We start from the raw sequence: 23,330 nt of genomic DNA on the forward strand, positions 1-23,330 counted from the left end.
AGCAGTGTGATAGATTTTGCCTTCCAAGTTTCCCTTTGTAGTTTGTCCCCTACAAAGTCAATGATCTTTGACTATCTTACTCCTAAGATTCCAGTGCAAGTAATGTGCTCTTCACTCTTGACCTGATTTTGCACTTTCATAGCCATAAATTATTTGGACCAGCCGACGGTTATAGGCAAAGTGAATATTCACTAAGCATTTATTCTTTCCTGTGTAGCTCGTGAGACTTACAAAGTTCAGCAAAGTCTCTCTCAGATTAGTAGTGCTTCAGTTGATCTTTATACTGGAGAATTCCAATCCAGAACGCTATGAACTTTGTATACCTATCAAGAGTGCCATTCATTTTAATAATTACTTGTTAGTTTAGTTTTGGTTTTGTTTTGTTTTTTATTTGTTATGCTCAGCCGAATGTGACGTGTGTGGAATACAAATACAGATTAGCAAGATTGACATGCATGTGGACTTTGTGGAATCATCTGATTATTTTGTGTATATGCCGAAAAGTAAATTTTAACAAATCTGTGAGTGTGTCTAAGATAAAAAGGAAGCGGAATATAAGTAATACAGTTTTGCAAAAACTAACAGGAAGTTTAACTTAGACATCTCTCAAGTTTCATGAAATATTTAAAGACACAGTAATTGCATCTTAAATTCTCACTCCATGCTCAATAGTGCACTAAGCATATTGCATGCGTAATATCAGTATTATTATAACCATTTATGATTTCTACTATTATTTGTTTTTGATCAGCCTAGCAGGTAAATGTATTTTTCTATGTACTAATATTCTCTTATTGTGTAACAAATCATCACAAACCAAGAGATTTAAAATACCAGTTAGGTTGCAATGTTGTAGCATCACAGCTGAAGTCATTGTCTGAGGTGCTCACATTCCAGGCAGGTGTGTATTTGTGTCCCAGTTGCTCCATTTCGGATCCAGCTCCCTGATAATGAACCTGGGAAAGCAGCAAAACATGGTGCAAGTGCTTGGGCTCTTGTCACCCGTGTAGGAATCTGGAAGAAACTTCTGGCTCCTGGCTGTTTCTTGTCCCAGCTCTGGCTCTTGTGGCCATGTGACGAGCGAACTGGTGGACAGAACATCTTTCTGTATCTCTCTACCTCCTCTGTAACTTAGTCTTTCAAACAAATAAACAAATTTTGAAAATGAAAAACAACAACAAAATCTGTTAATTGCTCCATAGAAATCCAAAATCCAGGCAGATTTAGGTGGATATTCTGCTCAGAGTCTCACACGACGGAAATTAAAGTGTCAGCTGACCTGCATCCTCCTCTAGAGACACTGAAAATAATTCTCTATAAAGAGGAAGAATCAAGTCACTTTTGTTTGTATGGCTGCATTGCTGTTTCCTTGGGGCTGTCAGCAGGGGCTTCTTCACTGCTAGAATCCGCCTGATTCCACCTCATTCAACTCCTCCATCTTCACACCTGCAGGGATATGTCTATTTCTTCTCATGGTTTCAATATCTGAGTCTTCTTTCTTCCGCCATTTAAGGAAAAAAAATGCTCTGTTCCTAAGGGCCACTCCGCCCACAACAAATCTCCTTATCTTGGGGTCAACTATGCCAGAAAACACAACATAATTAGAGGAGCGAAGTCTGATTGTATACACAGCTATCGTGGAATTGAGCGGTGGAGGACAGTATAACTCTGTTTACCATAAGTAATCGGCAGCGTTGGATGGCAAACCCGGTTTGACAGAACTCTAGGTCTTCATCTCTATATGACAACTGCCAGAAGTCCTGTTTCTTTCTTTCTTTCTTTTTTTTTCCCCCTGTGACCATTCTGAGAATCAGCTTTATTGCTGAATAAACAAATGATATTGATCTTATATACTGCTATAAAAAGTACTGACTCTGAGGTTCCAAGTTTTATGCACACTGTTCCTACAAAATAGGAGATCCAGATGATCAAAGATCAGGTTTTGTTATGCTGTATGTACTGCTGTGATTTGAATTTGATTGTGTTGTTTAGTCTGCCTGACTGCATTTCAAGCCTTGATCTTTATATCTTTGTCTCCTTTCTGCTTCTCTTCTGAACACACTTGTACAATTTGGTTAGAGGAAGCATTTGACCTGGCAGTTGAGCAGTTGAGGTGCCAATGTCCCAAACTGGAGTCTTGATATGATTCTTGGTCCTAGCTCTGATTGCTGCTTCCTGTTAATGCAGGTCTTAGGAGGCAACAGGTGATAAACCAAGTAAATGAATTCCTTCCACTCACACAGGAGATCTGGATTTCAATATTAGATCCTGGCTTTAGTGCCAGCCAAGTGTTTCCAGTGAGGGACACTTGATAAGAAGTTGGTGATCCAGGAGGTAGAAAATCTCTCTCCCTCTCCCTGCCCATTTCTCTCTTGCTCTTGCTCTCTTTCTCACACACTCTCTTTTTCTCTCTGAATGTGTGTGTGTGTTGCCCTCAACCTTTCAAGTAGCTACAAATTATTTTACAAACCAACAAAAACAAAACAAACAAAAACTTTTGGCCAGTAAGTCAAGGTCACTGTAGTTATTTTTGGAAATGTGAATGAAATCATGGTGTTTTTGTTTGCTTGAATCCTTTTAGAGGCAGCTTGAGTCAAGCAGCTTTAATTCTCACAGCAAATGTGCTAAGGGTGATATAAAAGTCAACTAGGGAAAATTATATCCTGTATCAAACAAGGATGCTATTTATCTAAATACCACATGGATTGTTATAAAGAAAAACAAAGCGCATTTACATGTGCACAGATGAAGGGGAAACAAGTGTTATTTTGTTAGTCATAAATACTAGTATAAACTATCCCATGCTTATTGGCTGGGCTACTGAATCCAACAGTTTTTGTGAGAACTGCTGATTTTTGTTTTCATACTGGTGTTGACACATATAGGATAGTTTCTCTTTCTCCATTAAGGCAACAATAAGGATTTGCTTTCTCTCCACTCCGAGCTCGATCATTCACTGGAACAGATGGAACCTCATGGATGATAACCAGTTTGGGAATATTAAGAGTGGTATGGATTGTGTGAACCAAGTTTCAACCTTGTATACTCTAGACAAATATTTCAGGACAAGATACTAAACAACTCTGGATCTTGTTGTCCCCTAGTTACAAAAAGCAGCAGTTCCAAAATTTATTATTTCAAAAACACCTTCTTTGATAAGCATTGGTCAATATTCAAGTAATAAAACATATTAATTTGTTGGAAGTTGGGCTCTCCTTAGACATCGAGTAATTCTAAGAAAGAATCTCTGTGAACAATATGGTAAAACTGATTAATATGTCTATTTTATTTAACAAACTTATAGCATTGTCCATCATGATATTGTGACACAAGGGTTAAGCAACAACTTGTAGTGCAGACATTCCATGTTGATGTTGATTCAAGTCCCAGGTGCTCCACTTCTGGTTCAGCACCTTGTTAATGAATCTGGGAGGGCAAAAAAGATGGTCCAGTTGCTTGGCCCCTTGCCATCTACATCAGAAATCTGGAAGCAATTCCTTATTCCTGGTTTGGTCCTGTCTTAACCCTGGCTGCTTTTGTTTGTTTGTTTGTATTTGTTTTAATTGGAAAGGCAGATATATAGAGAGAAGGAGAGACAGAGAGAAAGATTGCCCAACAGGCCCCAATGGCTGGAACTGAGCTGGTCAGAAGCCAGGAGTCAGGAGCTTCTTTCAAGTCTCCAATGTGGGAGTAGGGTCCCCAAGGCTTTGGGCCATCCTCGACTGCTTTCCCAGGCTATTGGCAGGGATGTGGATGGGAAGTGGAGCAGGTGGGAGCCGGTGCCCATATGGGATCCTGGGGTGTGCAAGGCAAGGACTTTTGCCACTAGGTTACCATGCCAAGCCCAAGCCTAATTGTTTTAACCTGCAGGTGGAAGACTTCTCTCTCTCCATCACTCCTTTTCTCTGTAACTTTGCCTTTCAAATATATAAATAATATTTTCAAAAAAGTTATAGATTTGTCTTTCTTGATGCAATAAAACTTTTTTATGGTTTCCTATTATTTTGCACACTTTAGTTTTCTCACGTAACTTGGATTTTTTTTTCAATTTTCTTTTGTTTAACCAGAAAAAAATGCTTGTATTTGATATAATTTAATTACACTTTATGTGTGATTATGCTTACTTTACATGGGAATACAAATGCTTCTGTTATCCAATATAAATTATCACAATATTATAAGACAAACACCGCGCTAAAGATGATATTTAGCATAGATATCATTGTCTTCAGAAGAACATCATAACTTCCTTCGTGAAAACACTGTGTGAAACACTGATATTATCATTTGGTGTGTTTCCCTAGAGTGTCAAATTTACATATCCTTGTGTTTCAAGAACTGAGGATAATTAAATTGTAATTTTAAAAATGGGGTTAGGATAGAAAGTCTTGCCCTGGAGTGGAGAATAACAACATGCAAGTGTGAACAAAGATTTCTGGCAATAAAGTTTGGAAAATATTATACAAAACAAAGCAAAACTATTCATGTTATCATTTGGTGTGTAGAGAACAAAAGGAATTCTCAGTCTGCATGAACCTATCTTGGTATATACTTGCAATGATGTGTTAGTGCACAGGAAAACAGCTGTTTATCTGTTTTTCTTTGGGATTTTATTTTCCTTTTACATTGCCATTCTGTCAGTACGTGGCTTCATAAAGCTGTAGGATTCTGATAGGCAAACTACCAAGTCCATGCACTTTGCAAGCCAATCTGTTGATTTTCTGGCTTAATAGCAACATTTTATTATGGCTGGAAGAGAGTCTGACTGTGTATTATTAGAAGCACCGTGTCCAAAAGTGAGCCGTTGCCTGAGCGCTAAGTGTGTCATTCCGCAGAGTGAAGATTGCCTCCCTGTTTTCATGTTTTCGTGTGAATATCAGAGACTCGTCAGATGTTTATTTTTCTGTCAAATCCTTGATGGAGAACCTCGTTGTAAATTGTCCTACATGGAGATGACTTTATGTCTTGGCTGTAAAGTTTTGTAAAAGTTGATCGACAACTGTCCTTGCATGTTCCCATCCTGCGTGCTATTAAGAGCTCAAAGCTTGCATGCTAGGTTGAACTCAGATCTGTGGGTGTCTTGTGTTTGAACACATCCTTCATCTTGCCGTGCTTTTCCTACAGAGCATCTCTCCCATCAGCCTCCATTCAGAGCTCAGCTATCCTGTCCAGTCCACCTTCTGCACAGAAACCAAGCTCCCTGGCTTCTTACTTGGATTCTTGCCACATCAAGGACCGAATGCTGTTTGTGTTCAACATTTCACCTCTTGCATATCCGCAGCATGACTCCTAAGAAGTGTTTCACAGCAAGGAGTTGTCAGTGAATGTTAATTGAACATTTTGGGGAATTGATATTTTTACAGTGAACATGATTTCATGATAGTTCTTTAATATTAAAATTTCTTGTCTCCGCTTAAAATTATGTGACCTTGTAACCCTGACTTTGTGTTCTTACTGACTCACTTCTGCCCCTGTAGTTCTGTGACCCATTGATCTTCCTGTTTCACTTTAATTGAGGAGTTTGGAGAATGCCTGTCTTCCAAGTATCCCCAGAGCATGTTTCAGTTCTAGCCGTGAGGTCTTACATGAGACAAACATGAAACACAATTTCCTCCCCCCGCCTTTTTTTAATTGGCGTATTCAGTTAACCTGAGCAAAAAGTAAGAGGCATTGAAAATTTGTGAAAAGATAACCAAGATCACCGTTATTACTTTTCCTGGAAATGGGTTATTCTATGTCCAAAGGGAGTTTAACGGCATAGAAATTCCTTCACGTTTTTCTTTATGAATAAATAAAAGAATGAGTAGCAGCCCAGACAGGCTGTTCAGTAGTGCCTTATATTTCATGGTAGCTCAGCTGTCTAAATGCTCTAAACAGGGAAAATTGTTCTTTCATCTTCTCTGGTGTTAACGTTCTTAGTTTGATGTCAATAGTCACTTCTAAAATGATCATGGGAGCCTGGGAGGATTAGGGTAAATAACAGGACTTTTCACATATTTTTCATTCTCTTATGATTTATGTTTCAGATATTGCACTAAGACATGAGGAAACATTTGGTTTTTCCAAAAGCAGGTACTCTGTCTTACATTTTCACTCTATTATAAATCTCTGTCTTCTCTCCTTTTCCTACTTCATAATCCACATAATTCTGGTGGTGCTTAAGTTAAATCACTGATTGGCCTGATTTAGGCTTGCTAGTGCCCAAGCTGGTTTTCCGTGTTGGTTGTATATAACTCTCAGATATTAAATAACAGATTTTTGTTGTTCCTGTGGCCAAGAATCATCCATTTCTTTTTTGACAGTAGCCAAATTGTGTGCTTCAGTTCACAGACATAGAACTCAGGTAGAAATTTTTTCTGCTAAGAAGCTATTTTATTCTAGACAGATGTTCGAGCCTAGACTCCATAATGACAGCTACAACATTTGAACAGATATGCCATATTATAGAGGATATCCATATGCAACTTCATTGTTACAATGTGTATGTTTGCTGAGTTTGGGGTCTTTTTTGAAAATTTGTTTAGAATCAGAAAGCTGAAGTTTATTTTTTCACGTATGGCTGGCATTACGGTACAGAATGTCAAAGCTTCCACCAGCAAGTCCCACCCGCCTCCAAACCCAGCGCCATAAATCCTTGGATTGAGTTCTGGCTGCTCCGCTTCTTTTTTTAGCTTTCTGAAAATGCTCTTGGGAAAACAATGGAAGTCAGTCCAGACACTTGGGCTCCTGCACCTTCACGGAAGCGATGAAAGAATTTCCCAACTCCCGGCTTTGGCTGGGACCAGCCCCAAACATGCTAGCATTTTTGCTGAGTATGTGTTATTTCTGGAACTAATAATGAACACATATGATTAGCATATAATCAACTGCCATACTTACCCCTTTGTTAGTCAACAGTCAACAATGGCACCCTTCTGTAAGAGTGACCATCATTGATTATTCATTCAGTGGGTGGTACTGCTTACCAGATTAGGGACTTGTCCTTCTAATAGGTAAATAGTATGCCTGCATTTTTAATGCCTAATTATGTTTTTTAAAAGCGTATTTTTTCTCTTCTGTTATGCAATGAATTATTGGTCCCTGACAAATACAATTGTTGGGAACATCATTGTCTAAGATTCTCAAGTCATGGCTCCTTTTCTAGAATATCGGATCAGATTCTTCTATGTGATATTGAAGGCTGCAGGCAATCCAGCTCAATGTGCTCATGAACGGCTGATTCCTTTCATTTCTTGAATCCTTCCAGACAATGGCATCATGTGGGTTTTCTCATCCTGTAACACTATTGCTTATAGGTGTGCATAATGTAAAATAATCTTCCCTTCAATGCAGAGTTTATGCCCTTTAACCTCAGTTGCCTAATTGCCACCAGAAATAAGTCTTTTCCATTTCCAGCAGGTGTTTTTATATCATTTATTGTTTGTGTATTCAATTTCAACAGATGTTTATTGAGTTCCTTCTGTGATACAGAGGCTGTCCTAAGCATGAATTCTAATGACATATATAGTTGAAGCATTTAGTATACTGAGTTTGCAGTTGAATGTTTATTACCTGTGTAAAGCTAAGCCCATGGTAACCACGGTAATGTCAATGTTTTAAAAGTTTGTTTTTATTACAAAGGTAGATATGTAAAGAGAAAGATATATCTATATTTAGATATCTATCTATCTATCTATCTATCTATCTATCTATCTACATATAGAGATCTTACATCTGCTGTTTCACTCCCAAAATGGCCACAATGAATAATTCCTCATATGGGACACTGGCACATGAGAGTGAAGAAATCGCCTATTGAGCCACAATACCAGCCCCAATAATGCCAGTTTTTTAGTTGCTATTGTTGTTGTTTTTAATATATGACTTGCATTGGTAATACAGAGACCTATTAGGAGTGTTCTGTATCTTTCTGTGGCCACTTGGAACATTGTGTCACATGTTCTAAGGTAAAGACAGTTATTTGTGGGCCTCAACATTTTACAGTGGTTGGGTTCTCTTTAAGAAAAAGAATCCAAATTATGGATGCAAATGAGCTCATTTGAACATATTTGAGGCATTTATTTTGAGTAAAGAAATTAAATATTACAGATATTAAAAATCTGAAAAATATCATGCTCACCATAATGTATTATCATTATTAATTAACTTCCTAAGTCATCTTTAGAATATTTTATTTCCTACATATTTTTCAATGCAGACACTCAAATTCTTTCTTTCATATGATAATGATTTTCATAATTACTCCAGAGAGAATTGAAGAAAAATTATTCTTTTCTCTTGTAAAATTGGGTTTAAATACGCTTTTCATTGCTGATGCTTTAGCAGCTATTCATTTATCTTCATAGTACTCCCACAGAGGCACCATGTCTTTTCTTGCGCATGCTGTCAAGTCTTAGAGAAGTGAATCATTTGAGCTCACAATGGTATCAGCCAACCAGTGCCTTAGCAGTGGTCCAATCTGGCCAATTCCCTTTGAATGTCATATCTTCACATTTGTGTGCAGATAGGTCTAATTGTGAGAGCTGAAGGTAAAGAGTGAGACATAGTGCCACAACAGCCTCATCTTTAGGGCCATAAGTAAGATACAGGATCTTCTGCTAAGATTATCAGTGGAGTATCAGTTGGAGGAAATAAGTACTGGAAGCCTGCTTGCCAATGGTGGCTGCTGCAAACCAAAGATAACTTTAAGAAGTAAAAAGGGATCACCAGCCTGGGCCCACCCTCCATTCTTCCGTTAGTAAATTAGTTGTTGTTTTTATTACTTTACTCTTTAATTGCAAAAGAAAGTAATTCTGATAAGTACATTCGGGAAGAATTTTCTTTCTCTATGCTATCCCAAAGAGAGTATGTTTGTAGATAAACCAGTCTTTTACAAAGAAGACTTTGAACTGGATTGTGCTGGAGTAAAGCTATGGTTGATACTTCCTGATCGGGTTACCAGGAAGTTACACTGAAGTCAAAGTATTCTTAAGTAGTGCCTGCCATCCTAAAGTCCTAATCCGTTTAGGGAAGGATGGATTTGTTCCCACAATTTATGACGTCACTGTTTGCGTTTTTCCTAACTGAAAATCTCATCTGAGACAAAATTCACTTGCCAAGACCACTCCCATAGTCCAGGATCAGAATCTGTCCAGTGTGTCCCAGGAGGACTTTGGCAGGGAGAAATTAAAGTGACTGTGGTCTCCTCTCCATTTGGTGCCACTGTATCAACTTAGGTTGAGATTCCAAAGGACCCAGTCAGTGTCTACATGCTCACCTTACTTCCCCTCCATTTGCCCAGGCCCACCATATTTTTTCCACTACACATACTGATCCTGAAGACATTTCTGAAGACTGCTTTTATACAAAGTTCTGTCTCTGATACCTGAAACACTGTCAATCTTTTAAAAATCATTTTTTAAAAAAATAACAGATTTTGCAAGGATGAGGCAAAAAAATCACGCAAAAGATGTGACCCAATTGTGGAAACATCCAAATGTGTGTGTGTGTGTGTGTGTGTGTTTGTATTTCTTACATTTAAGGAAATACATCCTGCAGGGACCATCAGGGTAAATGAGAGTGCTGTAATTGCTTGCTGGATGATCCTGTTAGCTGGGACCAATAACCTCAAGCAATTAGGTGGCTTTTTCTGGAGCCCTTATCTGTAGATAGGTTTAACCTTTCCTTAGAAAGGTTAAAAATGCTTTTCTTTTTTGCCCAAATTCTCAGTGCAGTTTTCTCTGTACATGCTGTCTTGAGTGGATCTCTTCTGAACTCCTGGTTTTAAGTCATTGCATTTTATCTGCAGCCCTGCTGTCATTTGAGCATCTTACCCTTTCATTGAAATCACACCATTATCCAAACTTTAATGCATCCTACACCAAGTGAGACATCTTTTCCTTAAAACCAATCTTGTTTCCAGTCTCAATTAGTGGAGCCACTATCCTGATAGTCCAAATCCTAAGCCTATAAATCATCCAACACTATTCCTCCTCCCCTCCCCTGCCTGTCAAGACAGAGTTCTGCTCCAATGAACCAGGCTTTACAATTTCTATTTTTACTTCCTCAGTCTGAGGCTTTGTGTGGATGACTCCAGGAATTAAGATTCATCCAGCTACCTTCAGTCTTCTTCTGTTTGCATCTATACTATGCACAGCTGTCAAATGAAATGCCAATTGGAACATGTATGGCACTCTTGAACATTACAAACAGTGACTTCTGTCAAATGAGGCTGTCTATGACTCACCTTCACTTGTCACAAATCACGTTTGAACCATTCTTCTTCTCCGCTTTATATGCTAGTAAAATGGAATGCTCGGTAGCCACCTGCATGCATTGCATTGCTTCTTGCCTTGCTAACTGCATGTTCATTTCCTTATGCTAGGCAATCCCTTCTCTTTTTTCTTAGGTGAACTTACTTAGCCAATCCTCTAAAACAGTATTTAGAATATTCTTTTTCAGGAGTTTTTCTTTCCACCAAACTCTTTAGTATTACAGTGAGAGTATGTGTGATATTTCTGTTGTCTTCTAAAGAACAGGAAGTATGCTTGTTCACATTTGTGATCCCAGCAACAGAGCGTGCTCAGTTAAGTGTGTGCTGAACAAAATCAAATAGTCAAGGCCAGTAGATCCCTGAATCCTTTTGCACTTACTGAGTTAGCTCTTATTTTCAATTAGATATATGATCAATATTTCCATAATTCGTTCTGAGAAAATTCAGAAGTTTGTGATTCATTCATATAGTTAAGTATTGACCAAGCTCCAATTGTGTACACGATAGTTGATCATGATAAAAAGATTTGTTTATTTATCTATTTTTATTAGAAATTCAGATATACAGAAGGGAGGAAAGGCAAAGAGGGGGATCTTCCAGCTGATGATTCACTCCTCTTTTGATAGGTGTCTAGGTTATTTACATACTTTGCTATTGTGGATTGTGGAGTATAGATTGCTTTCTTGTTTATAGGTTTCAGTTTTTTGGATATATTCCCAAGAGTGGGATTGCTGGGTCATATGGTAGATCAATTTTCAGTTGCCTGAATACTCTACGTACAGATTTCTATTGTGACTACACAAGTATAAGTGGAGTAGGGTACCTTTTTCTCTACATCTATGCCAGCAAATGTTAAGATTTCTAAATATAGAAATTCTCATTGGAGTACTAAATTTCTACCTGTCAATATTGACTCCAAACACAAAAGGCTTAAGCTAAGCAATCAAAGGACCTATTAGTAGACTGCATCATAAAACAGGACCCATCCATCTGTTGCCTATAGGAAACATATCTCACCACTAGATCAGCTTTTCAAGGTGCTTGTTCAACTTTTTTTTAATTGTTCATTTTCTCCTACATAATTAGTCTGCTTGAATATCATTGACATATTCTGTTTTTGTTGTGTTTATTGCATTTTATAGATTTCTGAGATTGGTGAGTAAAAATATTTCGACTTTAATGTGCTTTCTGTAAAAAAATATAAAGTTTTCTATGATTTTCATTCTGTTTTATTTCAAGGTGTTTTAATTAAATGCAACTTTAATTTTTAATTTCTTTTACATTCCAGGCTTAATCAAAAGGACTATTTTACATTTCTAAATGAATAGGCATTTTGCTATCCTTTTCTTTTAAATCAGTCTTTAGCTGAATACTATGGAAATTGTTATTTCAGTGTTATTCAATTCATTGTTTCAATGTTATTCATATTATTTTGTTGTGAGCATAAAATCTAGTAGGCTCTAGCAAACTTCTGAAATTTTATTTTGGATCTAGGTCATAGACAGCCTTTTACAGACACAACATATGTTTATTTCTTAGTGGACAATCTCTTGTCATAGAATGGTACCCATGTTTATTTAATTGGAGTATACTTATGTCCTATAGTAAAAGAATTGTTCATTGTGATTTAAAATTGCAACTTAGGTAGTGCTGTGCTAGAGACACTAAATTCAATAAGTGAGGTGGGCACTGTGGAAATGTAGGCAAAGCTTCATCCTGCAACATCAAATGGGTAAATTACCAGGGCTTTAATGAGCTGGCTTTTAAGCAGTTGGTACCTTAAGTGGCAACAAGAAGATATTTGTACAATAGAATTGCTAAGTGCTTAAAGTAAGAGAATTAGTTTTTGACAGCCAATTTATTGCTAGTCCTATTTTTTATGTCTAAATTTCTAGAAAACATGTTGTTGCAGGGAATTTGACACAAAACATGGCAGCAACCTCCTTCCTTATTTCCCGCAAAAGAGTTTTCATGAGGACAACTCTAGTGTGCTAGGCAAGATTTGCTTAGCCAAGAAAGAAAGAGGTCTCCAGTCATAGTGAAAGCAGGGGAACCAAGGAAGGAAAAGTCCCAAGGAAACAGTGGTGATGGTATCTTAAACACCATCTCCAGGAGTCACTCAAAGTATAAAAAAGAGAAAAGACCTTATTCCCAAATGGCAGCAATGTACCACCTTGTCCAGAAGCAAATGAGATAGGGTGGGGCTGGTGGCTTCCTCATCCCATTCTAATTATGCTAAGAGGGCTATTGATACATTGATTCTGTCCTTTGAAGGATGAGGAAAGGGGAGAAGTATGATTTTATATTTTAAAAAGTGACTTCATCAGGAACCAAATACTTTAACTGCCTATTATCACATCTTACTCCTCACAATGTTATCGTAACCAGTGATCCTAGCTGCTTTTTGCTCATCTGACTCCTTACATTCCCTCCCCTAGAAGAACAGACCCTAACTGTGGTTAGGGAAAAGGGACAATGAATACTCTGGCTTTGGCTGCTTAATGCTGAAAAGAGAGGTTAAGGGGCAACACCAGCAGCGTGTTCTTTAGTGGGAGGTCAATCCAGAAGTCCCTGGTAGAAGGTATAAGTCATCAGGTGTCTAAAGTAATGTTGGGAGCTTGAAGGCTTCTCTTTGTTGATGTCTCAATAATGAGACATAGGACAATTATACTCTCTCTCAATCTTGCATGCCATGGGTGCAGCTGGAAATCTCAATTTGAATACTTGAGCTTTAGAATTCTTGTCAAAGATCTGAGCATTTTTAGTTAACATAATGGACTAGATTTATATTAGTTTTAGTTATCTCAAATTTCTGAAACAGTTAACTCAATGAAAGCGATACGACACATGAAATTTCTGAGTTGCACGAAATTGTTGACCTAGATCAATTACAAGGCACAAAACAATGACATGACTAGTATGTGACATCAGGATATAAACCCAGCACATAGGACAGGTAAATGTAAGCTGACTTTAAAGTTTTCATGGAATCAAATCTTGACTAGCTTTGACAGTTCTGAATTAAGAAAAAAGTCTTTTGAGGAAACGTGCAGTATTAGAATTCATAATTTTTAAACTCATTTGATTTTGTTACCTTTTAAAATCTGAAAATCTTGCTTCTCCCCGTTTCTTACACTTCCAAGAGTACATTTTCCCTTTGAGGGCAAACCAATGAACAAAGTCAGAATATCATTTCCCATCATTTAGAGTTGTCATTACAAAAACAAGGAGACGTCATCTCTGAGTTACTGTCAAAGACATGGTGTTTCAGCTTTCAGTTTATCATCAGAATGGGAGGAGGAAGCCGCCAGTCACACTTTTCTGATGTCCTTCTGAACAAGGTGATAGACCAGGATGCCGTGGGGATTCGTTGTTTTTCTTTCTGCCCTTTGAGTGACTCATTTTGATGCCCTCCCTGAGATTGTACGTAACAGACACCACTTCCACCATTTCCTTGGGTCTTTCCTTCTTTAGAGTGCCCTTCTGTCACTATGACAGGAAACTTCACTTTCATTCTCTTAAATAAATCTTGATTTGCACACTAAAAGAACCCCCCCAAAAATCATGATCTATCATTTAAGTCTTTTTTCTATTATTTTGTTTGTAGAAATTGAAGCAACACTATAAGGTTTGTAAATGTTCATAATTGTGATATCTTCTTAAAGTGTTTTAACTTTAATCCATGTCCCTGATGCTCTGCACAATTTGACTTTTCATGTTTATTTTTTATGATCCAAGCCAGTAATATTTGCTTCATGTGTATTTGGATTGTTTTATCTTTAATCTTTTTGTGTCATTTCACTTTTGTTACATTTCTTAGGAACATATTATTTGGAATGTATCTATCTATTAGTTAAAAGTAATTTTATTTTTAGAAAGAGATTTAGTTGTCATCCCCTGTTGAAAAAAATGAACTTAAAACTATATTTTCCACTAGTTACTTAAACCCAGTTATAAATTATTCTTACTTTCTATGCTACGCTTTTTAATACTACCTTTTCCCTCTAACCTCCTGTCCTTTTCTATTACGGTATGGGATGATGTCTTAACCTTAAGTGTTTGAATGAAGTGCTCTTGGGGAGTGTCTGGAGGAGCAGATCTCACTGGTTCTTCCTGAACAGCAGAATGAGCATCTAACATAGCTATGCCAGTATGAGAAATCTGTCCCTTATACCTAGAGAAGTGTATTGGCAAGAATTTTTCAAATAACACTTGAAAAAACATTTTTAAAAAGCGCTTGCACCAAATGACAATAAAAGCCTGCATCTATTGCTACGTAACTATGGTCAGAGATGGGTAAGAGCATCTCCCAGATGCCCTTTAGCTATATATTTGCGCATCTTTCTTGTTTACTTAGATGACAGACTGCCTGAGTGGTTTCTATTTTTCATTTTATTTAAGATTCTCTGCTTAATAAATGTTTTGTGGGTAGTGGTGACAGCTAAGTTATTCAGATGTTTTTTCTAGTTCTTTCCTTTTGGAAAGAAATAGCTGTTTTTGCCATTGGAAATATTCAACAGAATTAAAGTACTTACCTTTTAGAACCATTCCTAAGAACCTAGTCATTTCATTAAAATAAGCATGCATGCACATGTGTATGCACAAAAATTTACATTTCTAATATCTAATTTTTTGGTTATTTTGATAAACTTGTCTAATTTTGTCTCTATGACGGAGCACACAATGCTAGATCCTCATGAAGCAAAGAAGCTGCTTTATGTTACAATTTTGGAGGGGAGGAAGGAGTCCGAGAGAGGTGGGCCCATTGATCTGCCTGTGGTGAGGGGCTCTAGGTGAATGCTAACGTTAAGGGTGGGCAAGTGTGCAGGTTGGACATATCACATGACACAATGTGAAGCCAGAGATTTTGGAGCTAGGCATTCTTTTGTAACAACTTGTTCTGCTCAACTGACCTCCCAGAAAGACACTAATGCCTTCTGTAGGAGCATCTCTATTGACCTAATTACCTCCCACTAGCCCCCGTGTCTTCAGGATTCTATCACTCAGTACTATATGATGGAGCAAGCTTCCAACATTTACTGTGCAAAATACACCCACACATCTAAACTATGACAAAATCCTGTGAACCTATTATGTAACCTGGTACAAGTTTCAGGTTTTATAGTTGCACAACGAATTTTTATTTTGAAAAAATTCAGTGGTGATCCATGGTAATTCAGTTTATCATTTTCAGCCTTGAGGTCAAACATAGACTATGCTTAAGAGAGTTTTTTGTTTTAAAAATTCACATAGGTATTAATAGGGAACATGTTGAGGGTAATTACTGAGAAAATTCCAGTATTTTTATAATGGGAAGATTTGAGACATTTAAAAGTATTATTTTCTGAGACAAACTCAAATTAGGTCTGATTAAGAGAGCAGTAGAGGTCAGGAGTTGACAGCAAGTCAGCTTCTTATTAAAATAGTGGCCTTGTGGCTTACATCCAGCCACCACATCCTTTGATAAATAATGTGGTGTTGGAACACAGCCATACCTATTCATTTGTGGGCTGCACATGTCTTCTGCAGCTGTTTTCACACTATGGTGGCCGAGTTGAGTGGTGGAAACAGAGACCACATGATTTATAAAGCCAGAAGTGTTTATTATCTGGTACTCTGCAGAAAGTACTTAATACCTTATGCTTTATGCACGGGTTCCAGTGTGTACACAATTACCAGTACTTCCATGCTATCAGGGAAATATCTCACTGTTCCCTACAAACTTATTAACTTGCTTATATACATCCTTGCCTGGATCTGTATCTCATTTTTTTCAATTGTGTCTAAAATCTCTCCATTATTCAAGTTAGGATTCAAATTGCAATTCCTCCATGAGTTCCCACAGTGGAGAGTAAAATCATGTTGTCCGAATAGATCTCACAGTCACTCCTTTATGTACATTTCTTGCCATCCAGACAACAAGTATAAATCCAGCTCTTTACTTATTCCTGGAAGCCCATCTTTGCAGTTTACTGTTGTTCAGAAAAAAGATAATCAGTCCTTTGAGTAACCTCACTCTATGACGTTTCACTGCCATGGTCTTCCGGTGGATTAGCTTGTCAGCTTATATTCACATTCATTCATTTTCCCAGTTACTTTCATGATCATTTCATTTTATGCTCTGTACTTAAAGCCCTACCATCTCCTTCCATCCACACTCTCTGTTTATGGTGTTTATGTCCTAATTTTAATAAGGAAATAAAAGCATGGGCAAGAATTTACACTGATAAGTCATTGTACCTTTAGGCTTTGCATTCTTTCCCAGGTTCAAAAACGAGTCAGCTGCATCTTTCAATGCCTCAGCTACCATCCTCAGCCTCACTTACTTGACAACATCACTCAGGCACTCCTGTCCCATCTGTCTTGCATGATGAATTTCCTCCTCTTTAGAAGAGCTGGTTACATCAACGTACAAATAATATTTTGTATTTCCTCTCCCTTCTGCCTCCTACTACTCCCTTTGCTTCCTGTCCTTGCAAATTCTTTTCTAACATTTTAAACTCAACCTGTGTCTTTTGCACCCATAAAAATGCTCTTGTCAGGCTCATCCATGACACACACTTTGCCAAACTTAGCATTTTCAACTCATCTCTTATTTCCTCCTTTATGATAGTCTTTTCCCAGTTTTCTGTTAAAACATTATACTGTTCTTACCTTGACATTGATCAGGTTTTTATAAATTTTTCTTTACTATTTCATTGTTTTCTCTCCTTTTAGTATCAGCCAAACTCAGTCTTTGGTATTTTTCCCTTACCTATACTATTTTGCTGGCCATCTTAACCAGTCCCATGGATATCATAACCATTTCTATTCCTTACACTTAGTATTTGTTCAGAAGCCTGAACAATATTCTCACACTGATGTCTAGAGCGCATCCAAATGCAGCATACCTACAACAGCCTTTTTTTTTTCTTCTGATTCTTACTACCTCAGAGCAAAAGCTCTGGCAGAATTCTTTTTCTCTCACCTTCCATTCACATTCAACCTGTAAGGAAATTCTGTTCGCTGTTTCATTAAAGTTGTTTCCAGACTTTAGTTGAAAGCTAATTTTGCATTGCAGCCATTGCTATCTCTCTCTTGGACCACAGCTCTGGCCCCACAGCACCCTTTGCCACCACCCTTGCCATGCTGTTCTTAACTTAGGAGCCAGAAGTGTATTTTAAGACTCGTTACATGAGAAAGCAACATGCACCTCAGTGTTCACTGCAGCACAATCAACAATCACAAGAATATGGAAACAACCTAAGTGTCCATTAACAGAGGACTGAATAAAAACTCTGATTCATCTGCACTATGGATTACTACGGTCAAAAAATGAAATACAATACTTTTTGGCCAAATGGCCCAAACTAGAGACCATTATGCTAAGGGAAATGAGCCAATCCCAAAAGCTCAGATATCATGTATTTGCTCTAATATGAAATAATATGATATCAAATCTAGTGATATTACATGCAAATCTTACCTTATGTCACTTCATACTTATCTGTACCTTTTGTAATAAGAACTTGTGATGTAATTCATTAATCAACCATCCAGAAGAGAGGCCAATACCCTTTTATCATTGTTATTACTACTGCCCATAAATAATGAAGATCTAGTCCTCATTTCAGTAGGGCCTTGGAATACAAGAATGAACTCACAATGAAATGGCTGACAGTCTCTTGCCTGGTTGGGAGATTCTCCAATGGCAGCATGAGACTGGAGGGGGGAACATGAGGAGGGCGACTTCGGGGAGAGGGAAGGGGGACCCCGGTGCTAACTGAACTGTATCAAATAACAATTAAAATTTTTATAGATTGATTTATTTGAAATGCAATTACAATGAAGGAAAGTGGTTGGGGGGAGAGAGAGATTTTCCAACTGCTGGAAACTCCCCAAATCCAACAATAGGCAAGGCTGGGCCAAACCCTACCAGGAGCCTAGAGTTTCATCCCAGTCTCCCACATGAGTGGCAGGGGACTGCATTCTTGGGTCATCTTTCTTTGGCTTTCCAGGTGTTTCAGCACAGGCTGGACTGAAAGTATAGCAGCAAGACTCCAGATAGTGCTGATATGGATTTTTGTCATCGCAGGTGGTGGCTAAACCCACAGTACCAAAATGTTGACTATATGAAATAGATTCTTAACAAGACTACTCAGACTGCATTAACTATCTGCAGTGATTTCTCATTTTAGATTCTGACTAGCTCCGGACTGCTCTCCTTTGTTCACCCTCCCTTGCCCCATTTTCGTCCCTCAAACACAGAGGCAGGAAGCTGCCTTGGGGAGTTAGCTCTGGCTCTTCCCATCACATCAAATCCAATTCTCTAGATATCCTTGGAGCTTATGCAACTGTCATGTGTGTTTTTAGTCCAGTATTGTATTCTCATTAAACTCTGTTCTGGACACCTCACTCAAATATGTGACAGCATCCGGCTAGCCTTATTCTATTTTAATTTCCCATAGTATTTGTCACTCTTTCACAAGATCTATAATGAACTTATTGTTGTATATGTCCCAGATGGTCTGACTTCCTGAAATAAAGGTCCTTTTTCTTTTCTAATTAATGATGTAGCTTGAGGTCATAACAAATCTTCTTAGGCTAGAGTAAGTGTTCACTATATATTAACTAATTGATCTAAGGTTTATTCCTCTGTGTTAGTCTTTATGACCATCCAGTCTTGGTTTGCCTTCTGTTTTGGTGAAGTTTTTTTTAGTAGCGAGGTGATATGTATAGAGAGTAATCCAATACTTAGAACTCTTTCAGACTTCTGTGACCCAGGACACAGGATTTGCACATATGCACACACACACACACGTACCATATATTTTCAGTAAAATTTTTAGTTCATGAAGCAATATGTGGCAGGTTGAATGTTTGAAAAACTCCTGGGAAAACCCAGATTTTTTGCTGTCAGCTAGGAAAGCCAAGCATTTTCTTTCGCTGAGTCACACTCAAAACCATGCAATGTTTGTTTTCAGCTGCACAGGCTTCCATTATCATTATTTTGTTATAAGCCTCATAGGAGGCTTCCCCCTGCCTTTCTCCAGTGACCAACCATATTGTACTGTTCCATGTTTTGGCCTCAGCGCTTAGTCTTCTTTGTTAGTGTTTAGGACAATTGGGAACCATCAGGAAGGGTAGAGCAGGGCAGTGAAGTCCACTGTGACATTGTGGAGACTCACTGCTACTGAAACATGGAAAGATTCCCATTGTTTATTCCAGTAGCTTCTCAAGGTCAGATTTAAAGTGATATCTCTCTTAGCACTACTCAAAACCAAATCAATGCATACTGTCATTTTCTGAGCAATGTAGAAGTTGGTCTACCACCAGAGATGTGGGCGTCATAAGAGATTTTAGATAAGCTTACAAATATATTTGGGAGTTTTATAAGAAATTTGAAGCACTGAGATAATATAGAGAGAATGATTATGAGAGTATTGAAGAGGATTTGCTTTAAATAAAAGAATTAGTGGGTTATTTAGATCATATTTAATTGGAGAATTTCTTTTAATATATTTTTAGCAGAAGAAAGCAATAACTGCTGGATATATCTTTACAGTGCCTTGCTCAATATCTTAGATAAATGTTAGCTTTTCTCTTAAGATTAATTCATCAGATATTTTTAGGTAATCACTTTTTATGTTTTGAAGCAACTGGAAAGTATAATAATTTAGTTATCCACATTCATGAAATTAATTGCATTGAATACATACATTCAAGGAATGTGACACATTTGCACTTTCTGTGATGGAGGACAATGAATGCATACTTTGTATCACAAACTGGTCGAAATCCTGGCTGTCATGTCTTTGCTGTGAGATTTAAGTAGCTTACCCAAACGCTGCTAACCTTGCACATGGTGTGTTATGAAGATTAAATATGATGTGGCATATTTTTTAAAAACTAAGAAAGCACACATTAAAACAAGGGGCCAAACAGGCATTTAGCTGAACAGTAAAGTCATCAGTTAACTACACTGGAGTATTTACTTTTTAAAAATGTATTTATTTTTATTAGAAAGGCAGATTTACACAGAGAAGGAGATACAGAGAGAAAGATCTGTCTGCTGGTTTATTTTCCAAGTGGCCACAAATGTCCAGAGCTGAGTTGATCCAAAGTCAGAAGCCAGGAACCAGGAGCCAGGTACTTGCTTTGTATCTCTCATGTGCGGGTGCAGGGTCCCAAGACTTTTGGCCATCTTCTACTGCTTCCCCAGGCTACAAACAGAGAGCTGAATGGGACATAGGGTAATCAGAATAGGAACTGGCACCCACATGGGAACCCAGGGCATGCAAGGTGAGGACTTTAGCCACTAGGAGACCATGCTGGTCCCTGGAGTACTTACTATTAATACCTGTAACCCAATCTTGACTCCAGTTTCCTGCAAATGCACATCCTGGTAGGTAGTAGTGATAACTCAGATGAGTGGGATCTTGTTACCTATCCAGTTGGGAGAGTTGATTGTGTATCCAGCTGCTGATTTCTCTTCTAGTCCTAGCTGTTGCAGGCATTTGGGGAGTGAATCAACAGATGGGTAGAAGTACTTTGTCTCCGTCTCTCTTCCCTCTTCTAAAAAAAAAATCCACAACGTAGGTATTAAATGAATATTAATCCCCACATGCCCTTCTTTCTCCAACCTATCTACCTGTTTAATGGGTCCTCCTTTACCCAATTGTTTTCTAGGAGGCATTCTGGATGGATGGCTGCTGGAAACCCATTGGCATAGCCAGCTCTTCTTCAGTCCTGAAGGATTTTTCCTGGCATTGAGTAATGACAATTTCGGTAAGAGAATATTGATAAAATAGTGTACAGAATTTTCTTAAAAGGTCATTTCCAACTTAGGTACTTCACAATAAATTACATGATTATTCTCCAGAAATATTGGGATATCACACACACACATTTCCACATAAAATTTATTCCTGTTTTGAAGAGAGATGAAACAGAGTTTAAAAAAAAAACTCCTTTGTTGCTACATATTTCATGCCAATGTGAATGCATTATTTTACATATCAAACTATTTTGCTCTTTAAATATCTATCTGCTGTGTAAATTGTGTAGTTTTTGAGGACAAGACCTTTTATTATTCATTTCTTCAGTGTAAACTAAACAAAGCACAGAATTTTTGGTGTATAAGGAGGTGGGTAACACTACTTTTTGAACTATTAAAGTTTTAATTACTCAAAAGAGACATAAAAAATTAAAACACAAAAAAATTAAAAATCAAAATCATAAAAATAATTTTCTGAATCTAAAAAAAGGATTAAGTCTCTCAAGAAGGAATAGAACACACTTCATTGATTCCATTTTATCTTTTTTTCTCCAAGGGAAATGTAATTAATTTTCTATAGTTACATTAAATTAACATAGCAATAATTTACCTATGTTAATAATGTGTACTTTTATATGCATGTTAGCCTGCTAAAAAGAAGAAAGAAGGATGAAGAAGAGGTCAACGTTTAAGAAAAACATTAAGTGGTTGTATTGCTACAATGCAGATCACCTGTATGCAACTGCTAAGTGTCTGCTACAGAATTTGGAATGCTGGAGTTGGAGGAAGGGGAGAAAAAGTGAAAAAAAAAACCCCTATATTCCAGTTTAATAATTGCTACCAATCTTCATTAAATTCAAAATTATGATTAAACCACCTTTTGTATAAAAATATGTTTGAGCTTCTGTTTTTGGACAATAATTTAATCTTGCTATTGGAAATTGTGTTTTTCAGAAACCACATTTGAGAAGTACTTCCATCCAGTGCTGCTTGTGTTTGTTGCTAAACAGTCATTTTTTACCTGAGGCTGGCATTCCTGTCTTCTTCTTCAGGTAATTTTATCTTTTCTTAAAAATCTTCATTTATCTACTTATTGAGAGAGAGACAGAGAGAGAGAGAGAGAGAGAGAGAGAGAGAGAGAGAGAGAGAGCCTCTCCAATTGTCACAATAGCCAAAGCTGGACTAGGGAAACTCCAGGAGCCATGAGTCAGGAACTCCACCTGTTTCTCCTCTGCGACTGGCAGGAGCCTGTACACTTGACCATCATCTGCAGCTTCCCAGGTAGGAGCCATATTAGAAGCAAAGTCACCAAGACGTCATTTTGATATGAGGCGTTGCATCAACTCAGCCACAATGCTAGCTTCGAGTTTTTCTCAAGCGTCATCATATTAAGGACCATGGTGATTGCCCTTAAATATCCTTCCCATGAAGCTGCCTATTTTCCCCCTCTCTTAGTCCGAATGCTTGGTGGCCAGGATATTATAGAGAAAAGTTTATGGAGATTAGGGAGGCTTAGTGAACACTTCAGTAAGATTCCCTACTTCTGGTCTTATTCCCCAACAGTAGTATATTTCCCAAGTAATGTAGGCTTCTCGATGCCTAGCTAATCTTGGAACTATACCACACACTCATGTGTGTCACATACTATTGACAACGTTAAAAACTGGATACTTAGGATTCACATGTATGAGCTTTCTAATCATGCCTGGCATCGACTCTCCCTGTCCTCAGACTCCTATCAAATTATAAGTTTTCATCATTTATTTAAATCTGTTCTTTCTCCTTTAAACTTCCCCATGTCTATTAGTTTTCTTCCTCTTCTCATAAATGCAACTAATACAGTACAGTCGGTGGGCCTGAAGCACCCACACTGTTTTTATGTAATTTGACTCTTGTTTTACTTTCATTGTTCTGCTGTGTTATGCCTTGTGATTTAAAGAAGCACATTTTGCAGAACTGAATCTTCCTCAAAAGATGGAGCAGTGTTGACTTTTTTTTACAAGACCCATCAGGGAGTGACTTTTTCCTGGAGCTCTAGGAATAATTTAATAATCACTCAGTCAGTGGCAGTGCTTTTTAAAATTATTTTTATTGGAAAGGCATATAGAAGAGGAGAGACAGAGAAGATCTTCCATCTGATGGTTCACTCCCCAAGTGGCTGCAAAGGCTCAACATGAGCTGATCCAAAGTGAAAAGCCAGATTTTCCGGATCTCCCATGCAGGTGCAGGGTCCCAAGGCTTTCCCAGGCCACAAGCAGGGAGCTGGATGGGAATTGGCGCCCATATGGGATCCTGGCGCGTTCAAGGCGAGGACTCTAACCT

The 23,330-nt window shown here is 37.8% G+C and overlaps 1 protein-coding gene across 1 annotated transcript in view; it reads left to right on the top strand.

The window, feature by feature from the left end:
* Positions 1-23,330, top strand: part of IL15 (interleukin 15) — a 74,594-nt gene that overhangs the window by 38,777 nt on the left and 12,487 nt on the right. The window contains exons 3-4 of the mRNA XM_040967108.1: positions 20,921-21,019; positions 21,963-22,060. Of these exons, the coding sequence (XP_040823042.1) occupies positions 21,008-21,019; positions 21,963-22,060 (110 nt within the window). The 5' untranslated portion in view covers positions 20,921-21,007. The remainder of the gene's footprint in view (positions 1-20,920; positions 21,020-21,962; positions 22,061-23,330) is intronic.

The sequence above is a fragment of the Ochotona curzoniae genome, unplaced genomic scaffold, assembly GCF_017591425.1.
Source record: "Ochotona curzoniae isolate NIBS_2020 unplaced genomic scaffold, NIBS_Ocur_1.0 scaffold_4506, whole genome shotgun sequence".
Taxonomy (NCBI): Eukaryota; Metazoa; Chordata; class Mammalia; order Lagomorpha; family Ochotonidae; genus Ochotona; species Ochotona curzoniae.